This window comes from Equus quagga, chromosome 1 (assembly GCF_021613505.1).
Source record: "Equus quagga isolate Etosha38 chromosome 1, UCLA_HA_Equagga_1.0, whole genome shotgun sequence".
Taxonomy (NCBI): domain Eukaryota; kingdom Metazoa; phylum Chordata; class Mammalia; order Perissodactyla; family Equidae; genus Equus; species Equus quagga.
Genome location: NC_060267.1, coordinates 150,434,576 through 150,456,196, shown reverse-complemented (window position 1 = coordinate 150,456,196; position 21,621 = coordinate 150,434,576). Strand labels below are relative to the sequence as shown.

General features: G+C 45.3%; 1 protein-coding gene across 3 annotated transcripts in view; it reads left to right on the top strand.

The window, feature by feature from the left end:
• CNOT10 (CCR4-NOT transcription complex subunit 10) overlaps nucleotides 1-9,266 on the top strand; it is a 77,839-nt gene extending 68,573 nt beyond the window's left edge. For 2 of the 3 annotated variants that reach the window (XM_046681834.1, XM_046681825.1), the window contains exons 14-19: nucleotides 779-892; nucleotides 3,437-3,567; nucleotides 4,122-4,157; nucleotides 4,362-4,489; nucleotides 7,778-7,853; nucleotides 8,828-9,266. In XM_046681834.1, the coding sequence (XP_046537790.1) occupies nucleotides 779-892; nucleotides 3,437-3,567; nucleotides 4,122-4,157; nucleotides 4,362-4,489; nucleotides 7,778-7,853; nucleotides 8,828-8,979 (637 nt within the window). In that variant the 3' untranslated portion in view covers nucleotides 8,980-9,266. Of the gene's footprint in view, nucleotides 1-778; nucleotides 893-3,436; nucleotides 3,568-4,121; nucleotides 4,158-4,361; nucleotides 4,490-6,094; nucleotides 6,236-7,777; nucleotides 7,854-8,827 lie in introns of all 3 variants that reach the window. The other variant, XR_006891532.1, reaches the window with a different exon arrangement.
• Nucleotides 9,267-21,621: the final 12,355 nt, after the last annotated feature.

The following is a 21,621-nucleotide window of genomic DNA, read 5'->3' as shown; positions in this document are numbered from 1 at the left end:
CTATTTGACAAGGGTTTATTTTAAGATTGCTTTGTGGAGCAGTTGTTTAACATTCAAGTGATCTATTAGTGTCAAGTCTTTAGCTAGACCTGTTTTAAATGAGCTGCCTATTAAGTAGAAAACTAAACAGAAATTTAGGTTTCCAGCCCAACTTTAGCAAAATCAGTGTAGCTTAAATTTTTTATCTTCACATGTATTTATTTGGCCTGTTTTTTCCTTGAAGATTTATTTAGGATGATAGTACCTATGTGATGAAATTCTTTTAGTTACTCTTGATACTGTTGCTTAGCAAGAACTATAGACTTTTTAATAGCTTCAGAGAAGAACACTTTACAGTAAGCTAAGCTGAATGGACTTTTTTTGGTAAGTTAATTGTTTCTTAGCAAAATCACAAATGTGTGTAGAAAGAATAAGATCTCCTATAGCTTTATTTCTAGGATGTTAAAATAAACGTTCTATGGGAGTAAGTTCTCACTAGGCCATTAATCACGTTATTTTTTTTACAGGCTAAATATATATTGTAGCTCCATTTGGTTATTTTGTTGGAGATGGGGGTCAATTGGATGGAAGCGAAAGATGATTTAGGTAAATAGCTAAACTGCTCCAGATGGTAGTTTTATACATCATTCTGATTCTTACCATTAGTATTGTGGCTTCCTCTCTTCTTTCCTGGTGTCCAGATTGTCACAGTTATAATTAGGGCGTTCTTTTATTTTACAAATATAACCATTGTCGATTTTGTAACTCAGCATTTCAGCCCTTCCCTTTTGTGTTCCAGATGCTCCATACTTGCCTGTAGTGCTTACGTGGCTCTGGCTTTGGGTGATAACCTTATGGCTTTGAATCATGCAGATAAACTTCTTCAGCAGCCCAAGCTGTCAGGATCTCTTAAGTAAGTGTGACTTGCCCTCTGTGTTCCTGGTTTGTTTTGTTTGGAGGTTTTCAGTTAGTTTGTGGTACATGTTGCTTCTTCCTACTCCCCCAGTGGAATATATATTATCTAGGAAAAGCAACTGATTAAAAAATTTCTCAATTTGATAACTTGGTGTTTGGTAGTGGCATTTTTTTGCACTTCAAGGATCTTGAGTTGCAGTTCAAGGCAGTCGGATTGCCTGTAAGGTGCCTTCCATCCTGACCATTGCCCGACTCCGTGAAATACCAGTCAGGAGCTGCGGCTCCTGCCACCGCCGGAACTGAAGTGTTCCGATTGTGGTGTGCGTGGCCATTATGAGAGCAGTGTTTTGTTGGTTTTTCTTTTTACCAAAAATGAAACACAAATCCTTGCTGCTTTTTTTAATCCTTTGGTTGACATTATGTTCACTGTTCTCAAATAATCCCAAGAAGATTCTTTACTTGGCATTTGTTGGACAGTTTTTAACCTCATTTATCAGTTTCTTCCCTTTGAACGTCAAAGAAACAAAATTCCTAGGTTATGTGACTTCTTAGCTAATTTCTGAGGGATTGGCCAAGCCATGTCTGGTAATTTCTTTTTTAATTCTTTCAACCATTCTGGCCTGTGTATTGGTTTCTTAATTAACAACAAGGCCACTGTCTGTCTTCCCAGTGAGGATAAGCAGGTCTTGCTGCGTTTGGCAGGCCAAATACCACAGCAGCTTTACCCCACTGCTTCTTGCTTTCCATATGTCTAGTAAAGGATTTCTGGGCGTTGGGGGTCATGAAGGCATTTCATTTGGTTAAAAAAATTTTTTTTTTAAGTACATTCACAGAAAACAGTTTGAAGTAGTTCTTTGAATTTGTGTTTGTGTTTTGTGATGATTATTGACTTGGTACTACTTTAATGAAATTTTTTAAATATCTTATTTCAAAATATACTTGAAGTTACTGACTATTTATTTATAAGGAGGTTGGGTTTTTTTTAAAGATTTTATTTTTCCTTTTTCTCTCCAAAGCTCCCCAGGAAATAGTTATATATTTTTAGTTGTGAGTCCTTCTGGTTCTGACATGTGGGATGCCACCTCAGCGTGGCTTGATGAGTGGTGCCATGTCCATGCCCAGGATCCTAACCGGCGAAACCCTGGGCAGCTGAAGCCGAGCACATGAACTTAACCACTTGACCATGGGGCCGGCCCCCTGTTTATTTATTTATTTATTTATTGTCATTTCTGTTAGGGGATTTGATGTGGAAACAAAATAAAAGGTCATTGCAGCCCCTGCTAGTTAGAAGAAAGAAATCGCTTAATAAAGAAAGAAAGAGCTCTTGAGTGATTAATGTGCATAAATCCCAGAAAATGGTCAAGTAGAAAAGAGCCTAAGATTTGAAGACCCAAGATCCATGTGGACAGACTCAGTCGGGTCAAGCTAGCTAGAGGTGAGACTTAAGCTGGCCCTTTAAAAGGAGGAGTTAGATATTGGCTTGCAGAAATGAGGCCAAGCTTTGAGCCCAAGAAGGCAAGGCCACGGGTGAGCAGTGAGTGTGCCCTGCCCAGGACACTGCCCAGGTAGGAGCAGAGGAATCTTTGGGGGAGTGAGAAGATTGACTGGATATAGGAAAGTGGGACCAAATTGCAGAGCGCTTTAAATCTATAAAAGTTTAGTTTGTTTTGTTTTGTTCTCATGTAGAAAAAGTCATTAAGATTTTGAGCAAGGGTTTTAAGATGTCTATGCCTGTTTCAATTTTGAAAACTTAATCAGAGGACCATGGGAAAAAATGGCTCAAAGTCAGAGATTAGAAGAAGCAGGCTGTTGTACGCCAGGAGGATGTGCATCTGCCCTAGTGTCAGTGGGCATGAAATAGATAATGTGAAAAGCAGAAACTTCTGGAATAGAAGTAAGATTGATCCAACCCAAGTGTAGTCTCTCTCTGGTCTGGCAGTCAGGTGCCTTTGACACTTCGAGCCCCACAGACTGGAGGACTCTGACTTTTTTTGAGGAAGATTCACCCTGAGCTAACTCCTGTGCCAGTCTTCCCCCACTTTAGTATGTGGGATGTCTCCACAGCATGGCTGATGAGTGGAGTAGGTCTGCACTGAGATCCGAACCTGTGAGCCCTGGGCCGCCGAAGTGGAATGCATGGAACTTTACCCACTCGGCCGTGGGGCCGGCCCCTGGAGGACTCTGATTGTGATGCTCTGCTCACTGGGCATCCATCTTTGGACCTGCCTCTTATTTTAGAACTTCATTACCTTATGTTAATGTTATTTTTCTATACAAATAGAATAGCATAAATTTGCCAATTTTGAACTGCTTTCTTAATGGATATGTGTAATTTGTTCCTACTTAGCTAATATAAAATTATTATATATTTTAAGATATTATTCAAGAGATAACATTTAAATGACTCTTGATCCATTTGTAGACTTAGATTTCAATTCAAGGACTTGAAATATATGAAACATATGTCCACCGAATCTTATTATACATTGGATATTTTTGTGATCATCTGCTTTTCACTTGGGAATCTGTTTTTTCATTTTAGGTTTTTGGGCCATTTATATGCTGCAGAAGCCCTCATCTCTCTGGACAGAATATCTGATGCCATTACTCACTTGAACCCAGAGAATGTCACTGATGTCTCCTTAGGGATCTCTTCAAATGAGCAGGACCAAGGTTAATAAGGACACATTTGATCAGAACTGGTCACCATTTCCACTACCTTCCTGTTGTAACTCAGGATGTATGGAAATTTAAGGGCACAGTTGTGAAGGGAAGGAAGTTTTGGGTTGGCTCTCTACAGTTGTGGCTGTACTGACTTTGTATTAATTGTTTGCTAAGTAGACCAAGGAGTTATCAGTGGTCTAAATTCCCACTTTTGAAAGGCTGATAGTGTTGGAACAATTTGTTTTGGTTCTCATACTGTGTTTTTGGAGGGATTCCACAACGCAGGGGAGAATAAAACTATTGCATTCAAAAGTCAGTTTTAAATCATGGCTAAGTTTTTGAGGGAGTGAGACTGGCATTCACTCTATTCATGGTTATCTCTCAAGTGTGGGATGGTGGTGGGTGGTAGCATTTTGATGTCTTTTTAATAGAACCTCCACTACATGAAAAGTAAATACTGTAATAATTGCTTTGATATTAGATTTCCATTTCATAGAGAAATTAGGTTTTTAGAAAATATACTCTTGTCCTGCCCCTTCAGATTTATTTTCATGTCTTTTTAGGATCAGACAAAGGAGAAAATGAAGCAATGGAATCCTGTAAGTAAGAAGTTTTGTAAATACTTGAGTAGCCTGACCGGCATCCCAAAGATTTACTCTCGAGCCTTCTGTGTCCTTCATTTGTCAGCCTGAGGAGGAGTGCTGTACTTCACTCTGAGCAGCTCCTCGGGGATGATGGGTCACTTGCTTCCTGCCTGCCCTTGGCCCAGCCTCTTCACCAGTGACTGTGCTCTTTTCCTCCAGCTGGGAAGCGAGCCCCTCAGTGCTACCCCAGTTCCGTCAACTCTGCCAGGACCGTGATGCTGTTCAACCTTGGCAGCGCCTACTGCCTGCGGAGCGAATATGACAAAGCCCGAAAGTGTCTCCACCAGGTGAGGCTAGAGAGAGCGGTGCCAAACCCTCTTGTAAAGCAGCCAGCAAAGGGTTTGGAGTTTATGGGTTTTATAATTTTGTTTGAGGCTTCTGGTCAGTTTATTAAAAATTGGAATATTATTTTCCAAGCTTAAAAATATTGCAAGGTAAACAACTGGTCAGCATTGCAGAGGAACCTAGGCACTTAATAGGGAGTTTTCATGATGATTTTCAAATTTCAAAAGATTGGAAACTATCTGAATAAGGGATCACCTAAATAAATAATGGTACATCCATATAGTTGAATACAGTGCTGCTGTAAACTCTATGTACTAAAATGGTAAGCTATTCAAGATGTATTAAGTGCAAAAAGCAAGGTATAAAGCAATTTCTATATAATTCTTTATATGCATAAAAGATCTCTGAAAGGACATACCAGAAACTGCTAGCATTGGTTGCAGGAGTACCAGGGAGTACCAGGAGTACCAGCACTGTGTGTCTGGAGCACTAAAATGGGAGACTTTTCACTGGATACTTGTATACTTTTTAATTTTGAATTGTGTGAATCTATGTCTATTCAAAAAGTTAAATTACAAATACACCTTTCAGAGAGACAGGATTCAGAAAACTGGTACCAAAGAAACTCTACATATACTAAAGAAAGGTACTGGCAATGTATGATTGAAATAGACTTATGACTTTTACTGAAATGGTGCATCATCAGCAGGTCTCAAGGAAGATTCTGATTGGGCCTCTAGGTCACCTGCCCATCCCTAGACTGGTCATGGGCATGGATCCTTACCTGTAGTAGGGGAACAAGTACCACCATTGGCAGCCCCAGAGGGATTTCACAGAATCAGAAAAGGGTAATTCCTCAAAAGGATATAAATTCAGTAGGTATGTGAGCACGCACTTCCGTGCTAAGCTGTGGGAATAAGACAGTAAATAAGTGTGTGTGATACAACCCTGCCCCCATGGACCTTACATTTAGGAGATGCCTTCCTACAAAGGGAATCGCAAGATCAGAGGGAATGCAGAATTTTAGGACTTCTAATTTAGAAAGTTTGTGCCAAGTGGTGTATTCACCAGCAGCACATAAGAGAGCTCACATCCCCATATGCTTGTCAGAGTAACTGAAATTGAAATTAAACCTATTCTCAGGAGATATGGCGGCTTCTGGAAATTTCCTTCCTATGAAGGCCACCTTGTTGTGTCTAGCTGTGATGAAACTTACCATGTGGAGAATAAACATGAGTGATATTTAGTCAACTTAGTGGCATCTGGTCAGCATTTCTGATCTAAAATCAGAAAAGTTAAGTGATGGACTATCCAGGAAAACGTTTGATATTATCTAGGAGTTGAGTGCAGGAGTTAAATGGGTAAGAATTAAAATGTTTCACTGCTCTCAGTGGCAAGGCTGGGCTACTCAGCAGCCCTCTGGAAAGTGCAGTGGACCCCAGTGACTACAGCGAACATCGCTTTGATCTGAAGTTACAGTGTGTGCGGTCTAGCTCAGGTTCTTGTACAGCAGGTGGCTGTGGCGGCTGCCACACTGGGAGAGACAGATGGGGTCAGGCCTGGTTCGGGGTCTGAAGGGGGTTTTGTTTTGGTCCCTTGGTTTTTAGGTTAATCCAATGGCTGGACCTTTGTTAATTGGGAGGCCCACCCTGCCTGGGAGGGCAGAACAATGATGTGAAGAGTTGGAAAGGGCTCCGAGTAGATGTTTCCGAGGTTGCCTGCCCACCACTAACCATTCTGAACGGCCAGTAAGCAAATACCATTAAGTCTCATAAAATTGTTGCCGTGAATTCTTGTATTTTAGAAAAAGCTGCAGACTGTAGTCAATGCAAAGAACAATAAATGACCTTTGTTAACTAGCCACCTGGAGAGAAAGTGGAGATTTTAATATCCACAGAATGCTGTAAAGATGATCTTGCCTGTATAAAGCTAGGCCTGGAAGTACAGACTCTGATTTTCTGAACTGAGGAGTTACACCACAGTGATGTGGTGACAGGAATAAAAACCTCCCTGCTTCATTCACGAGGAACTTAGGAGCCTGTGCTCTGGGTGAGAATCCCCACCAGTCTGAGATTTCTTCTGATGCCGCCAGTAACTTACCTTATGCAAGTTTCTTGTCCCCCAGACGCGTCCCACATACACACCTCAGCCTGCAATGCCATTTCTCCCCATTTTCTGCCTATCAGATGTCTTCCCTGCGAGAACCAAGGTGGGCTTCCCTTGCCCCAAAGCGCTGCATTTGAAAGAAACCCTTCTTTCTCTCTTCATGTTCACAGTACATTCAGTTTCCTCTCTCCCAGGCATTTAGGGAGATTTGTTTGGATTATTGTTAGTTATTTGCCTGCTTATTATGAGGGTGAGTCTCTGTCTTACCCTCACACCCCCACCTCTGGTCAATAAGTATTTGTAGAAGTACACTTTCTAATTAGATTGAGAGAAGAAGAAAGCAGCCTGGAAACATGAGCACCTGAAACTGGCTGGGGAACTGAGTTGATAGTAGGGTGAGGGAGAGGCTGCAGCCCAGAGAGGCCTGGACTGAAGAAATAAACCTGAATCTCAGCACCCTCGACCAGAGCGGTCCAGGCTTCCTTTTCTCGGGATTAGACCAGAGAGAAACTGCTGGCTGATGATGTGGCTCTCAGATACTAGGAGAGGACAGCAGGTTGCATAAACAAATAAATTATTTTATTTGACTAAATTGTACTGTTTCAGTCCTTAAGAATGGGGACATTGAACATGCTTAGTGGTACATTTTTTTCTATATTACCAACCTTTTAAGTTTGAATTTTTATTGCTAACATTGGGAACTTGCAGCTTAAAATACGGAGTTGTTGCTTAGGAAAACAAATGGGCATGCACATTTTAACGTAAGTGCAACTGTGTCTGTGGTGAGGAGCCACCAGCCAACGTGGATAGATGACTGGAGTCTGGAATCGGGAGGTCTGGTCACCCATCTCAACACCAGATGTAGCCAGGAGGAGAGGAAGCACCCAAAGCAGGTGAAACCAAAAGGCAAGAAAAGCTTTCCCCTGTTAAGAACCCGTTATGGATTAGGCAAGGGAAAATAAATATTTAACTAAAAATTACATCTAGTTTAATTGGAAGAGATCAAGACAAAGGCAACTGAGGCCATCAGAGCAGAACCATAGTCGTCCCTAGGAGGTCGTGTGGGAATGAGCTTGAAAAGTTTGTTGACTTATCATTGGTAGGCTCTTTCTTTTTGGAATTACTTGGAGTTTGTATCTTAAGCTCTTGGTTTTTCATGGGTGTCTTTTTTGTTTTGAGCAAAGGCGGCTTCAATGATCCATCCTAAAGAAGTGCCCCCAGAAGCCATCTTACTGGCAGTCTACCTTGAACTGCAAAATGGTAAGTAATTCTTCTCTAGTTAGGACTGTATTCCTTCAAAGAGCCAAAGATTTTTGGTGTCTGCTTTTTCTCTTAGAAATTGAAACTTTGCTTTCTTTGAAGATATTACCCATCAAGTTCTTCTAAACAAAAATGTAACCAGGTAGTTTTTGTTATCTTAGAAATTCCTGCTTCTTGCAAGTTAAGCATATATCCTTTTATCTGTGAAAATTCAGAATAGCCTAACTTCTGACACTTAATTATAATTAATCCTTACTAATTAACCTTTCTCTTGGGCAGCCAAATGACTCTAATTGAGAACATGAGTCAGCATGCCAGTTGCTCTGAGTTGTACACTGTAGTATTCTGAACAAGTGTCATTAATGAGTTTTACAGTAAGCCAGTTCTTGCTGAGAGTTATTTATCCAAACCTAAATCCAGATCATGCCTCTGGGGCGTATACAGCCTCCAGGATGTGACTTACTAGAAGAGAGGCTACGGGCCCTACGTGAGAGCGAGCATGAAGTAGAAGAGAGATGTGAAGGGGAGAAATGAGAAGAGACAGAAACATGAAGAGTTCTAAGTCATAGCTCTGTTGATCATGGGAATCCCTACAAGGCTGTCTTCTTTTTATAGCTGAAGAAGGGCCTCGCACCCAGCAGGCCTTGGCCTCCTGAAGGGCATGATTGGGGTTAATCCATGGTCCTAGATCCCCTCTTCTGTGCAGTCTGCCTGTAGGCAAGCTCTCAACCTGAGCTATATTTTAGAATCGCTGGGGAGCTTTTAAAAATCCCGTTACCCGAGTCACACCCTAGACATCTTAGATCAGAATTTCTGGGCGTGGGACAGAAGCATTCTGTGATTCCAGTGTGTAGCAAAGTTGCAGACCACTGCTCCTCTCGATCCTCTTCTACCTCTCTTGCAGAATCCTGATGGCTTGCCTTGTATATGCTGGTATTGTCATGTGCTTTTTTTAATGAGAAGTGTTTTTATAGGTAATACCCAGCTGGCCTTACAGATCATCAAAAGGAATCAGCTGCTCCCTGCAGTGAAAACACTCTCTGAAATGAGAAAGAAGCCAGTGTTTCAGCCTGTCCACCCGATCCAGCCCATCCAAATGCCACCTTTCACTGTACAGAGAAAGTGATATTTTGCTTTGAAAACTGTTACCTGAGACCCAGGGGAGTATTTATGGGCCTTTTTAGTTGTATCACAGCAAAATGAATAAAAGACAGATGGTAAAGGGTGCTAGTTTTGAAGACACAATTTTGAAATGATTCTAACCCCTGATTTCTTTGCCAAAATCTTACTTAAAATTAAGGAATCACAAACTCATTTTCATCAATTTTTCTTTGATCTTTGCTAGACTATTAATTTTGAGCCATTGTGTGATGTATCTGTGTCATAGGCAATTAAAACATGGTCTTATCAGAACAGTCTTGTATAATATAGTTTGTCTTTCTTGCAACTGTTAGAGTATTTTGACATCTGAGATTTAGTGTTAAAGTTTTAAAAATTGAGAGAGCAACCTCAGCAATAGATGAGTAGCCAGTCCAGAAGCTGACCCAGGGGCAAAGGGGAGGAGACGTTGATGTGTTTTATGCCTAGTTATGACTAAAAGGACCAGAAAATGTGTAATAAAACCCATAGGGCTAGTAAAATTGGGTTAAGGAGAGATGACTGATCTGATAGGAGTCGTTTGCTTAAAAATCACAAATGAAGACAAACAGGGTTCAGAGCACTGGTCTTGTTCACCCTCCTACACCCTCAGGCAGAAACCCTGGTTCTGGAGTCTGTTAGCAGGGAGTTCAAGGTTCACTGCTAACCCCTTCGCAAATGCAAACAAAAATTTAAAAGCTTTTTTCCAAGAGACAGGGATGTGTTATGGTATTGACATGGCCAAAATTTGTCCATACAGTTGATTGCTAACTTTAGGAAAGAAAGAAACATAGTACAGACTTGCTTTAGAAAAATTGGGTGACCTCCTAGTTACGATCATGCTTGGTAGATTCATCAAAGCTTGCCTGTTAGGAGTATCCCCTTGCTGTCTCCATCTCTTCACTTCCCTAATTTGGAGACCAAGTTCAGACAGGTAAGTGTAACACACCCGCATCTATGAATCTATGTGGTTCCTCAGTTTCACAGCTAGAGAGGTGAGAGTTTGGATAAGCATGTGATTTATCTGAAGCTTCATCTGAATTATTCTGTTGCTGAAGTCAGAGTTTAGATAGGGCTATCTACCAGAACCGAGTGTTTGTGATGTAACTAGGCATTGCCCATAAATGACTCAGAGAAGGGGGAATATCTTGCTCCACTTAAACATGGGATGGATGTGCACAGGGACTCTCTAGCTCTTTTGTCACACTGCAGTTGTTTTATGCCCAGAGTAGATTCTTTCCAGATGGATACAGAAAACAGAGGTCAGGGGCCAGCTCAGTGGTGCAGCGGTTAAGTTTGCACGTTCCACTTTGGCAGCCCAGGGTTCAGATCCTGGGTGTGAACATGGCACCACTCATCAAGCCATGCTGTGGCAGGCGTCCCACATATAAAGTAGAGGAAGATGGGCATGGATATTAGCTCAGGGCCAGTCTTCCTCAGCAAAAAGAGGAGGATTGGCAGCAGATGTTAGCTCAGGGCTGATCTTCCTCAAAAAAAAAAAAAAAAAAAAGCAGAGGTGGCCTAGCTTCTTTCCTTGGGCCTCTCTGAGAAGAGGGAAGGACCCATAAGCTGTACTGGTCTTGGTTCAAGTCTGCAGCCTCTGCTTTCCCAAGCCCCAGACAAGCAGGAGCACTGTGGGACCCACTCATATGCTGCAGGATGGTGGCAGAGTTTCTTAGGCTGGGCATTTTCTGGGGACTGAGTCCACAGACCTCATAAGTTGCTGGGACCCCACAGGGTCTTGGTAGTGTGAAGTAGGAGAAGGCCTGTAATTGTAGTCTGGGACAGTCCATCTTTGGAGAAGTCTCAGGAAATTAGGACTTTCCTTGCTTGCTGGTTGGTTTATGGGAAAGCAGGAATAGGAGTGAGGCAGCTCAGGCCCCAGGTTGCTGTGTTAAATAAGAGTACATTTGGCTGCAAGTAGCAAAAAATGGACCCATGATTCAAACAGAGATTGTTTTTCTCTCACTTGAGAAGGAAGTATGTAGGCAACTGCTGCCCTTGGTTCTAGTGCTTACTGATGCCATCAGGGACTCGGCTCTGTTTTCCATACCATTATCCTCAGCATTGGGCTTTTGTCCCCATGGTCACAGGATATTTCAGTGTTACATCTGCACTGAAGGCAAGAAGAAGAGGGCAAAGGCAGCTGATCTTGATAGGGGACTATCAGGAACAAAGCTTCCCCAGAAGACCCCAGCAGACCTCATCTTGCATCTCCTTTTTCAGATCAAGTCATGTAGCTATCCTGAGGGGCAGGGAAGGCTGGCAAAGAAGTTACATCACTAACAGTGTCTGCTGCCGTTGCTGGGATGGCCCTGCATGTCTTAATAGGAGGCCAGTTAAGTGTTTTCCCAGCCTGAGAACTATATCCAGTGCCTTGTTGTCAAACTCACATTCCAGCAGCCCAGCTTTGCCTTCCACAGCCCACCCGTGGCAGACCCCGCACATTAACCGGAAGGTCCTCACCTCCGTGACTGTTTGTACTGGATGCATCAGCCAGGAAGGCTTCTTCCCACCTCTTTTTCCTGCCCGTTTGTTAACACCACCTCAGCTAACTGAAATAACCCTAACTATGCTAAAAGATTTTAAATGCTACTTCCTTGAGGTTTTTCCTAGCTATCCCCAATTTCTTCCCCCTTCTTGTCTCTTCTGATACATACCTTTTCTTTGGTATATGGTTTTCTGTAGTTTAACAGGTATGGGTGTTATAGGCGTCAGCCTCAAAGGATGGCATCTTATTTGCTGGGGTTGTGAATTCTGAGAAGAGCCCCATTAGCTCCAGTTGAAGCTCCGCCACCTGTTCAGCTGCAACATCTGCAAAACGGAGCAAAATACCTCATGGATCCCTTCATAGACCCAGTGAGAATGTGGCTGCAGCTGTCCCCAGAATTGCAAGGCATGAACCCTCAGAAGAGCTGGAGTAGCCTTCCATTTTGCCCCTTGGCCCTTATCCCATGGGATAGCCCCCTGCAGAGCTCTCCTCCAGCCCCATCCTGATGGGCGTCTAGGCCCAGCAGCCTCAAGTGGCCTTTCCTGATCCACTTCCAGCCGCCTGCATGTGGATACAGCTCCCGCTCCACCACCTCTTTCACGACAGCCTGCCACCCTTTGATAACAACATGCCCTGATATTTCCACTGCTCAGCGTCCATTATCTGACTGGTTAGCCAGGAGCACTGCCCCTTACTCAACCCAAGTGACTTTGAGCAAATGACTTGATCTCTCTTGAGGTCTTCTGACCGGTTTGCACAATGAGGGTGCCTTTCCTCAGGGCCCAGTGTAAGGATTAAAGTAAAATGATGAATGCAGAGTGCCCCGGTAGACATTTAATGCAGGTGAGTTCACTTAGCCCTCCTGTTGCTGAAAGGCCCGCTCAGCCCAGTCACCCTCTCCACTGGCTTTGTCTCACTGTTAGCTCGCTCTCCCCCACCCCCATCCATGCCCCTTCTTGGAAGCCACCTGGAGAAAAGTGATGACATCATGGACTCTCTAGCCAGACTCTTTGACTTCAAATCTTGGTTCTCCCACTGGGACAAGCTTGGTCTGGAACAAGTTGTTTTGCTTCTTTGTGCCTCAGTTTCTTCACCTATTAAATGAGGATGCTGAGAGTACCCACCTCATAGGGTGGGATGAGGTTTAAGGACCTGGTCATTGTTACTATTGCTGGATGTGCCTTGAACTCTGCATGTTCACAAGGGAGCTCCATCGTTTTCACTGTGTTCTCTGAAGGCTGTCAAAGCAGAGGCCGTTCCCTGCACCCTGACACCGTGGAGGCCGCACTGCGGGTGGATGGTGGGGAGCAGCGACTCCTTGAGGGGAATTACTACCTCCTTCCCTTTGGATTTTTTTTTTTTTCCTTTTTCTCCCCAAAGCCCACCGGTACATAGCTGTGTATTTTTAGTTGTGGGTCCTTCTAGTTGTGGCACGTGGGACACCACCTCAGCACGGCTTGATGAGCGGTGCCATGTCTGCACCCAGGATCTGAACCGGCAAAACCCCGGGCCACTGCAGCAGAGCGCACGAACCTAACCACTCGGCCACAGGGCCGGCCCCTCTACCTCCTCCCCTTTGGATGTGTCAGTGTCTGGTGCACAGGAGTTCAGTAAATACTGGCATCTTATCTTGTCATCCCATTCTCACCTACCTCACCCAAGCCCTTACCCTGTGATGACAAGACGTCCCAAACCTCCCTGCCCCAGGTGCCTTCTCCCACCCTATCCTCACCGTGGCCTGTGACTGCCTGCAGTGCAGCTCTGGCTCCTGCCCAGGGGTTCCTTCAGGAAGACCATCAAGATCTCTTCACGGTAACTGCTCTTCTTTCCCGACTTAGCTTCTATCCATCCCTGCTCCCTCCCCGCCCCACCCCATTACACCACATGTGTTATCCAAACTGGAGTCTCCCGCCATCTCCCAAAAGGAGTCACCATTTCCCACCCACAGGGCGCTGCTTCAGTTTCCTCCACTCCCTGGAACTTTCTCACTTCCAGTTTCACGCTTTCCACATCCTAGCCATCTTACACTGCCTCTCTGTGTCCCTAACCTCCAAGGAGATGCTTCATTCATTCCACGCATGCTTACCGAGGGCATGTGCTGGGCTGGTGGGCTCTTTTGTTGAGCCCAGTGATAACTTGGCAAATCTGCAGGCACAGAGTATGTTCTGCTCTTTGTCAACTATTTTCTTCTTTCTTCCCCTTCCTGGATTACAAGTACGTACTTTGAAGCAGGGCTGTGCATTATACAGTATGTGGATTGTTCTAGATGAACAATAAAGTCTGCTGAACAGAATTTTTGGTGATGTTTCCTTTCTTGGCCTGGCAATGTCAGAGGACATACTTCTTTCAAGGTGGGGATGACCTATTAACATAATCCCAAGGTTCACAGGGCCTCAGCATCCTTGACCCTCTGAGTGAGAGTTAAATAGTGGCCCAGGATGGGTGGGGTACTGGTCAAACTCAGCTGGCCCAGCCTCAAGTAACGAAACCGAACATACACAAAGCAAGCAGTTTACACGTTCAGCTTGCCTTCCTGCGAAGAACAGGGCAGAAATGCAGGCTCTGGGGTAGGAGTCCGGGGTGCCACCGGAGGAGGCAGGGAAGTTCATTAGCCCCCTCATTTGGGGCAAAGGGGATCCGTGTGGTGACAAACAATTGTCCTGGAGGATTTAGGAGGATTTGGCCAAGTGTTCCTGTGGGCCCCAAGCCGCCTCCTAATCCCGTCCACATTTCAGACTACTTAGGATCGCATTAAATGTCAAAGCCGGCGTTTAGGGAAATATCTGCATTTCGTATGCATCGCCCGGGTCAAAAGAAAAGCTGAAACGAACCTTCGAGCATTTGGCGCGAGAGGCGCTCTGTGTGGTCCGAAGTGTGAATGGCAAGGGGGGGGGCGGCGCCCTCGCGGCCTCCCCGCCCAGGAATGCGGGCTTTTCACATGTAGAAAATGCTAATGCTTTGTTCCAGCCTCGGCTTCCCGGAGGCGCGGAGGCGCCCGGCCGGATTGTCACAGCTGCATTTGCATGTGAGCGGCCCCTTGTCCCCATCCCCACCCACAACTCTCCCCTCCCCCCAGCACAGCTTTGCTGGCGACTTCTGGGACTGTTGGAAAGGACGCCTGCAACTGTCCTCTGCCATCATTTAATCCCTACCAAAGCCACAGGTAGCTATCCTGGAACTTTCTGAATGAGTATCCTTTCCCCTGAGGCACCAGGCAGGTGATTTTTTTTTTTACTCCAATTTACACTTTAGATTATTTTATTTGAAAGAACTTACTCTTTCGGGGAAGATCAGGGCGTGGATGAACCATCCTCCAGTCCAGTTTCACATTTACGTTCTTGTGGCGAGAACCGTGCGTTTGATGTGACACTTTGCAGGGGCTCCAAACCAACCATTACGTGGCTCATCCTCAGAGGAGCCGAGAGACCGCCCGTGGAGGAGGGGCTGGGGGGGTTTAAGCACATTTTTACTGAAAAGGGCACTCGGCGCAAAGGGTTAAGAGGCGGCCCGAGGCGCCACGGCAAAGGCGCACGGAGCGCAGACGCGCGGGCTGAAGGCGGCGGTCCTGGCAGCCCGGGCAGCGCCGAGCGGACTTCCCCGCGGGCGCCGCGCGTGGGCCTCGGGGCCCAGAGCGCCACCTACCGGCGGCCTGGTCTGCTCGGCGAGCGAGCCCCGCAAACGCGGGGACTGTCAAGCCCCGAGGACCCCTTCCGCCCGGCGAGGCTCCGCGGTCCCGGCTCGGACAGCCACCCCCCAGCCCGCCCAGGGGCGCCGCGCGCCGGGACCGAGCGATTCCCAGGGCTGCGCCCTAGACAGGGGGAGCCTGCCCGCCAAGCGCGCTCGGCTTCCTTCAGGGACGACCGTGCTTATTTGAGTCTTTCCTTTTCTGTTCATTATTTGCTTATGTTTATTTAGTTGTATTTATTTTACTTTACTTATTTCCTTCTATTTGGTTTTTATTTATTTTATTCCACTTCGTTTTTATTTCATTTCATATTTTATTTTACTAATTGTATTTAATTTCGTTTATTTTGTTTTCATTTTCACTTTATTATTTACTTTTCATTTTATCTCATCATTTACTTATTTCATTGTATTTATTTTGTTTAACTTTATTTTTACCTTATTTGTAGGTGAAGGGAAAAGGTGGGTACCTTTTTCACCCTATTCTGAGGCTTATGTTTGTTCCTGCCTCTGAGTTTTGAGAAGCAGTGAAGACAAACATTATTTTAGCTAACTATTCAGGGTGTCTGTCTCATCTCCACAACTAAATTGGAAACACCTAAAAAGTAAGGGACAAGGTGTGAAGTCGTAATTGGGCCAGGGAAATGGGTTGACTGGGACGCATTAATATTTCTCCTGTGCTGACACAGTGTAAAACACTCGTTGCATGTCCCGTCAATGAGATTTTTAAACTCCATCAAGGCACCTGCTTTGGGCCAGACAGACACATTGCCAGGCATCCAGGGCGGAAGTCAAGCTGAGAGCAGAGTCCCAAGCCCAGAGCTCCAGGCCAAACTGAGCGTGGAGACCAGGACCCAGGAATTGGAACAGGCGTCATGGAGGAAGCGTCCTTTCAGGTGTGCAGACAGGGAAGGGGACCGCTGCAGGTGACTTGATGACAGGGGACATGTTCCTGATAAATACAACTAGGAAAGAAAGTGTCTCTGTCACACTGCAGACAGCCTTAGGTGCTGGCGGGAGAGAAGCCTATGATTTAAGGAAGGCAAGGGGTCCTTGGCCAGGGAAGTCTCAGTTCTCAGACCCTGCGGTTCTGGGGGTTCCATGGAGGGCCTTAGCGTTTGTGGCTCCCCTGAAAGTCCGTGTACAACATGGTGTGTGTCTGTGTTATTTGGGGGAAGGGGAGAATGAGTCTATTTGTTTCCTACCAGTTCTCTAGAAAGTGCTATGAATTGCATTTCTGAACTTTCACCTTATCTTCCTCAACCTTTTATTTTGAAAAATATTAAACATATAGCAAAGATGAAAAAGTGGTTTAACGTACACCTTTATGCCCTAGATTCACCAGTTAACACTTTGCCAACGTTCACTTTAGTGTGCGCCCTCTGCCTCTCACGCACACATACGCCTCTCTCTCATCAATCTCTCTCTGCACTTTTTTTTCAAACGAACTTTGAGAGTAAGATGCAGACACGACTCGATGATTCTTCGCCTCTGAATGCTTCAGCCTGTCTCTCTAAGACCAAGGCTTTTCTCTACATAACCGCAACAATTGTAACTCCCAGGAAATTTAACATTGGTAGAATAATTTTATTTAATAATTCGCAGTCTATATTTAAATTTCCTCAGTTGCCCCCAGATGCCCTTTCTTGCTGTTTTTCCCCTTGGTCCAGGAGCCGCTTCAGGATCCCGCGTTGCGTGTGGTTGTCGTCACTCTCCTTCAGAGCATCCCCAGCCTTTCTGGGCACTCACACATTGATCGTTTTGAGGGCTCCAGGCCAGTGGTCTTAGAGAAGTTTCCTCTGCTTGGATTTATCTGATTATTTCTTGATACCGTTCATGCGTTTTTACGGGGAGAAGGCCCATTGTTTTCATTCATGACACCCCCTTCTCCAAGCTGAAAGACACCTCCTCAGAAGCTACAACTGTGGTTTCTTAAAAAGTTTTCTTCTCAGGGGCTGGCCTAGTGGTGCAGCAGTTAAGTTCGCACGTTCTGCTTCTCGGTGGCCTCGATCGCAGGTTCGGATCCCGGGTGTGGACATGGCACCGCTTGGCAAAAGCCATGCTGTGGTAGGCATCCCACATATAAAGTAGGGGAAGATGGGCATGGATGTCAGCTCAGGGCCGGTCTTCCTCAGCAAAAAGAGGAGGATTGGCAGTAGTTAGCTCAGGGCTCATCTTCCTCAAAAAAAAAAAAAGTTTTCTTCTCTGGCTTCCCTGTCTGTTTAGATTTCCCCACCCCTGTCCCCATACCACTCTCAAAACAACCCAGTAAGGAAAGCACCAAGACATCCAAATTTCACTTTCTAAAAAAGGCCCATCCTGGTGGCGCAACAGTTAAGTCTGCACATACGGCTTCGGTGGCCCCGGGGTTCACCAGTTCAGATCCTGGGTGTGTGGGCATGGCACCACTTGGCAAGCCATGCTGTGGCAGGTGTCCCACATATAAAGTAGAGGAATATGGGCAAGGATGTTAGCTCAGGGCCAGTCTTCCTCAGCAAAAAAAAAAAAAGAGAGAGAGAGAGAGAATTGGCAGCAGATGTTAGCTCAGGGCTAATCTTCCTCAAAAAAAAAAGGCCCAGGGCCAGCCCTGATGACCTAGTGATTAAAGTTCAGTGCACTCCACTGTGGTGGCCCAGGTTCAGTTCCTGTGCTCAGAACCACACCCATGTCTGTCAGTAGCCAAGCTCACACAGAAGAACTAGACGGACTTACAGCTGTAGACACAACTATGTACTGGGGCTTTAGGGAGGGAAAAATAAATAATAAAAAGTAAATGGGGGCCAGCCCCATGACATGGTGGTTAAGCTCAGCACACTCCACTTTGGTGGCCTGGGTTCTTGGGTTCAGATCCCAGGTATGGACCTACACCACTTGTCAGCCACGCTGTGGTGGTGATCCACATATAAAGTGGAGGAAGATTGGCACAGATGTTAGCTCAGGGCTAATCTTCCTCAGCAAAAAAAAATTAATTAAAAAGGCACATTTTTCAGATTGAGAGACTCAACTTTCTATTGCCGTTTAATTACTGTGGCTTTCTTTAGCACTGAACACTGGAAGGGGAGGATTCTGGGACACATGGGAAGTGCAGACCCAGGCGACAGCCAAAAATGCCCGTTGGAGGAAACCTGCTGGGACCAGGAGAGGTACCGCAGCGGTGGGCAGCGGTAAGCCGTGCTGCTCACACTTGGGCCCGTCTGGTGAAGCGCAGGGCAGACAGCAGTCCTGAGTGGGGATTAACCCATCTGCAGGTGGGGGAGACCTCTGGGGACCTGGAGATCACACAGGGCTCTATGAGTCTGGCGGGGGCAGGATGGGAGGGGGATGAAGAGAGGAGCCTCCTTCCAGTGCTTGGACCCGGGGCTCACGATGCCACAGTGGGTAGTTGGGCAAGCCTGCTTAGACAAGATTCCTGCTGTCCCCATGGGAAAGGGCTCCTCAGGAAGGGTGGGGCAGGCGACGGGCCCAGACACTGCCCGGGCATGACTCCCAGTAAGGTTCCCATCACTCAACCTGGGCAAAGATGATTTCCCTTCCACAAATTTTGGGAGGTATCCCACTTTGCTTTCTTTCTAATTTGTTTGTGATGCATCTACTTGCGTGCCCTTTCCACCTCCTCAATCTGTCCGGCTTCAGGGAAGGTAGGAAACACACAGACTCTGGAACCCAACTGCCCGGGTCCAAATCCCAGTTCTACTACTTCCTGTGTGACCTTGAGCGAGTTACCTCACCTCTCTGTGCTGCAGTTTCCTCATTTGTAAAATGCGATCATAATAATATGAACCTCATAGGCCTGTTACGAAGCTTAAATGAGTCATATTTGTAAAGCTCTGGAACATCCAGTCAACATATGTCAAAACAGAAGACCAATGTGATGTTTTCTGGAAAGTTAAGATAATCAAGATCTTTGTGGACCATATTATACAAAAAGTTAAGAAGTTAATAGCTCTGAAAATTTGCATAAAGAAAAAAAGTATTTTCCAAGTCTACAATAAGTTCAGCCCAGTTTTGAGGAGTTGTGTTGATTTTCTTCATTAAAGTGCCACATCTGAAATGTAAATAAGCTCTAGAACAGTGCCTGGCACCTAGTAAATACCAGATAGCTGAAGGTTAAATAAATTAAGTAAATACAGAGGCTGTTATCAATGCCACGTGGAAATCCTGAATCCAGCTCTCTCCTACAGTCTGGGAAAGGAAGAAAGATGGGTTCATGGGAAAGTCTTGGGTATTGGAATTAGACACCCCTGGATTCAAATCCCAGCTCTGTGACTTCCTGGCTGTGTGACTGCGTGCAGGTTGCTCGCCCTCTCTGGACCTCAGCTTCTACATCTGTAAAATGGGAGTACCGCTCACTTTGCAGCCAGTGTTACAGAGACGTGCTTCCCTAGGGAATGCTGCTCAGTGTTCTAGCCTCCAGCCATTTTAGGAGTGGTTCCCTGAGTTTCTGATTTCTGCCTGTTAAAAGCAGTCTGCTCAGGGGTAAAGAGTAGGTGGGAAGGGGCCTCCTTTGGCCGGTCCCTTGTCTGGAGCCTCTGACTTTTCTAAGTCTTCTCTCCCAGAGAAGGAAATAGGCTTTTTCTTCCCTTCTAGCCTTTCATAAGAACACTGTGAAAAACCCAAAAGTGGCTTCAGGATGAGGAATCTGAGGTCACTAGCAGCCCCTCATTTGGCCTCTGTCAGCCCCTCAGAGGCCGCAAAAGTGGAGTGGCTGCTGGCTAGCCTGGTGTTTCTGTGATAATTGTCTTCTCCACTTAAGCCCAGAATGTTTTGTAGAACTCTGGGTATGGATTGTGTTCTCTCTCTCATCCATCCATCTGTCTATCCATCTATCCATCTATCTATCCATCTATCTATCTATCATCTATCTATCATCTATCTATCAACTTTAGCTGACATCCAGGCTAGGCTGCCCATGAAAATAGCAGGATTCTGGGAGGAAATGACAAGCTTGAGTCCCTCATCCACAGATTCATTCAGTAAAAGTCACACAACGAAAGGATTCAAGGTCCCTGGAAACCTGCCTGAACCACAGAAACAGCTAAGGATGCTGAGATTGAGGCCAGGATTCAGGAGAGAAAGTCTGGACTTTTCTTGGTGTAGTCCTGGGATAGTGAATTTCAACTGTGTTTAGCAATTCAGAAGAACTTTTAATCAAAATAAAAAGTTGTTTTTTTTTTTTTTAAATGAGAGTGAAGTTCTGAAAGAGTCAGGACAAATGAAGACCATGGAGCCAAGAGCGGGGCAGGCGACAGGGGCCCTGGGCCAGTGGTCTCGGGCCCACCCACAGAGTCAAAGGTGGGAGAATGCAGTTCGGGAGGGTGAGTCCATGGAGCCCGAGAAAGCTCCCGCCGTTGGTTTCCCTTCCTGGGCCATCTGGGTTTTCCTTTGCGGAGAAGGAAAAGGGGATTTTTTCATTACGATTCAAAATAGAGGTGTGTCTAGGGTGCTGCATACGTGGATTTTCCACCCTTCGAAATCCCGCTCTGCTTGAAAAAGGCCTAATTAGGTCCAGCGGCCCTAACTCGACCTGCATAGCCACTGTTTCTTTTTTTCAGAGGGTGATCCTTCTGAATTAAAATTCAATTAATCCGACTTTAAGGGCAAGAAAAACTATTTGTGAAAAATCATTAAACAGCACATAAAACCCTTTGAGGAGCAGTGAATCCTAGGAGAAGTACAGCCTGGCTTTTGTTAAGGGGCTTTGGGCCCAACGAGTTAACTTTTTTAAGGAATTTTAACAAGACAGTGGTCAAAGTGGAATTTGTTCATGTAGTTTATTTAAGGTTTTACAAGGCCTGCCAAGAGTCCCTCCCCTGAGTCTGGACGAGAAGAGAAGAGAGTTTGGTAACAACGTGGTGAGAGGTAAAATCTTAGGGGGCATTCTGAGACCTGCGAGGAAACAAAACTACTCGCCAGGACGCCTCAAAGTGTCTGGGTCCTGACAGACAAAGGCAGGCTGGGGAGCCGTCCCAGATTAAGGGGACGGGAGAGACAGGACCACGGCAGGCAACATGGGATCCTGCACGGGGTCCTGGGAAGGGAGAAACAAATGTGCCCAGAAAGGACATTATTGCAACAACTGGTGAAATGTGAATACAGTCTGTGGATTAGATAATGGCATTGTATCAACGCTAAATTTCCTGATTTAGATAACTGTACTTTGGTTATATAAGATAATGTTTGTATTCTTAGGAAATGCCCAAGGAAGTGATTAGGAATAGAGGGGCAACGTATCCCCTCGCAAACGGTTCAGTGAAACAATTTTATATGTATATACATACACACACACAATACATATAATACATACATGTTATGTACATTATGTACACGTAATATATACATATTAGATGTGCAGGTAATATATGTGTTATGTACCCATAATATATAGATATTATATATATATAATATATGCATATATTTGGGGGAGGTGAGTGATAATATCAAATGGGGGAAAATGTT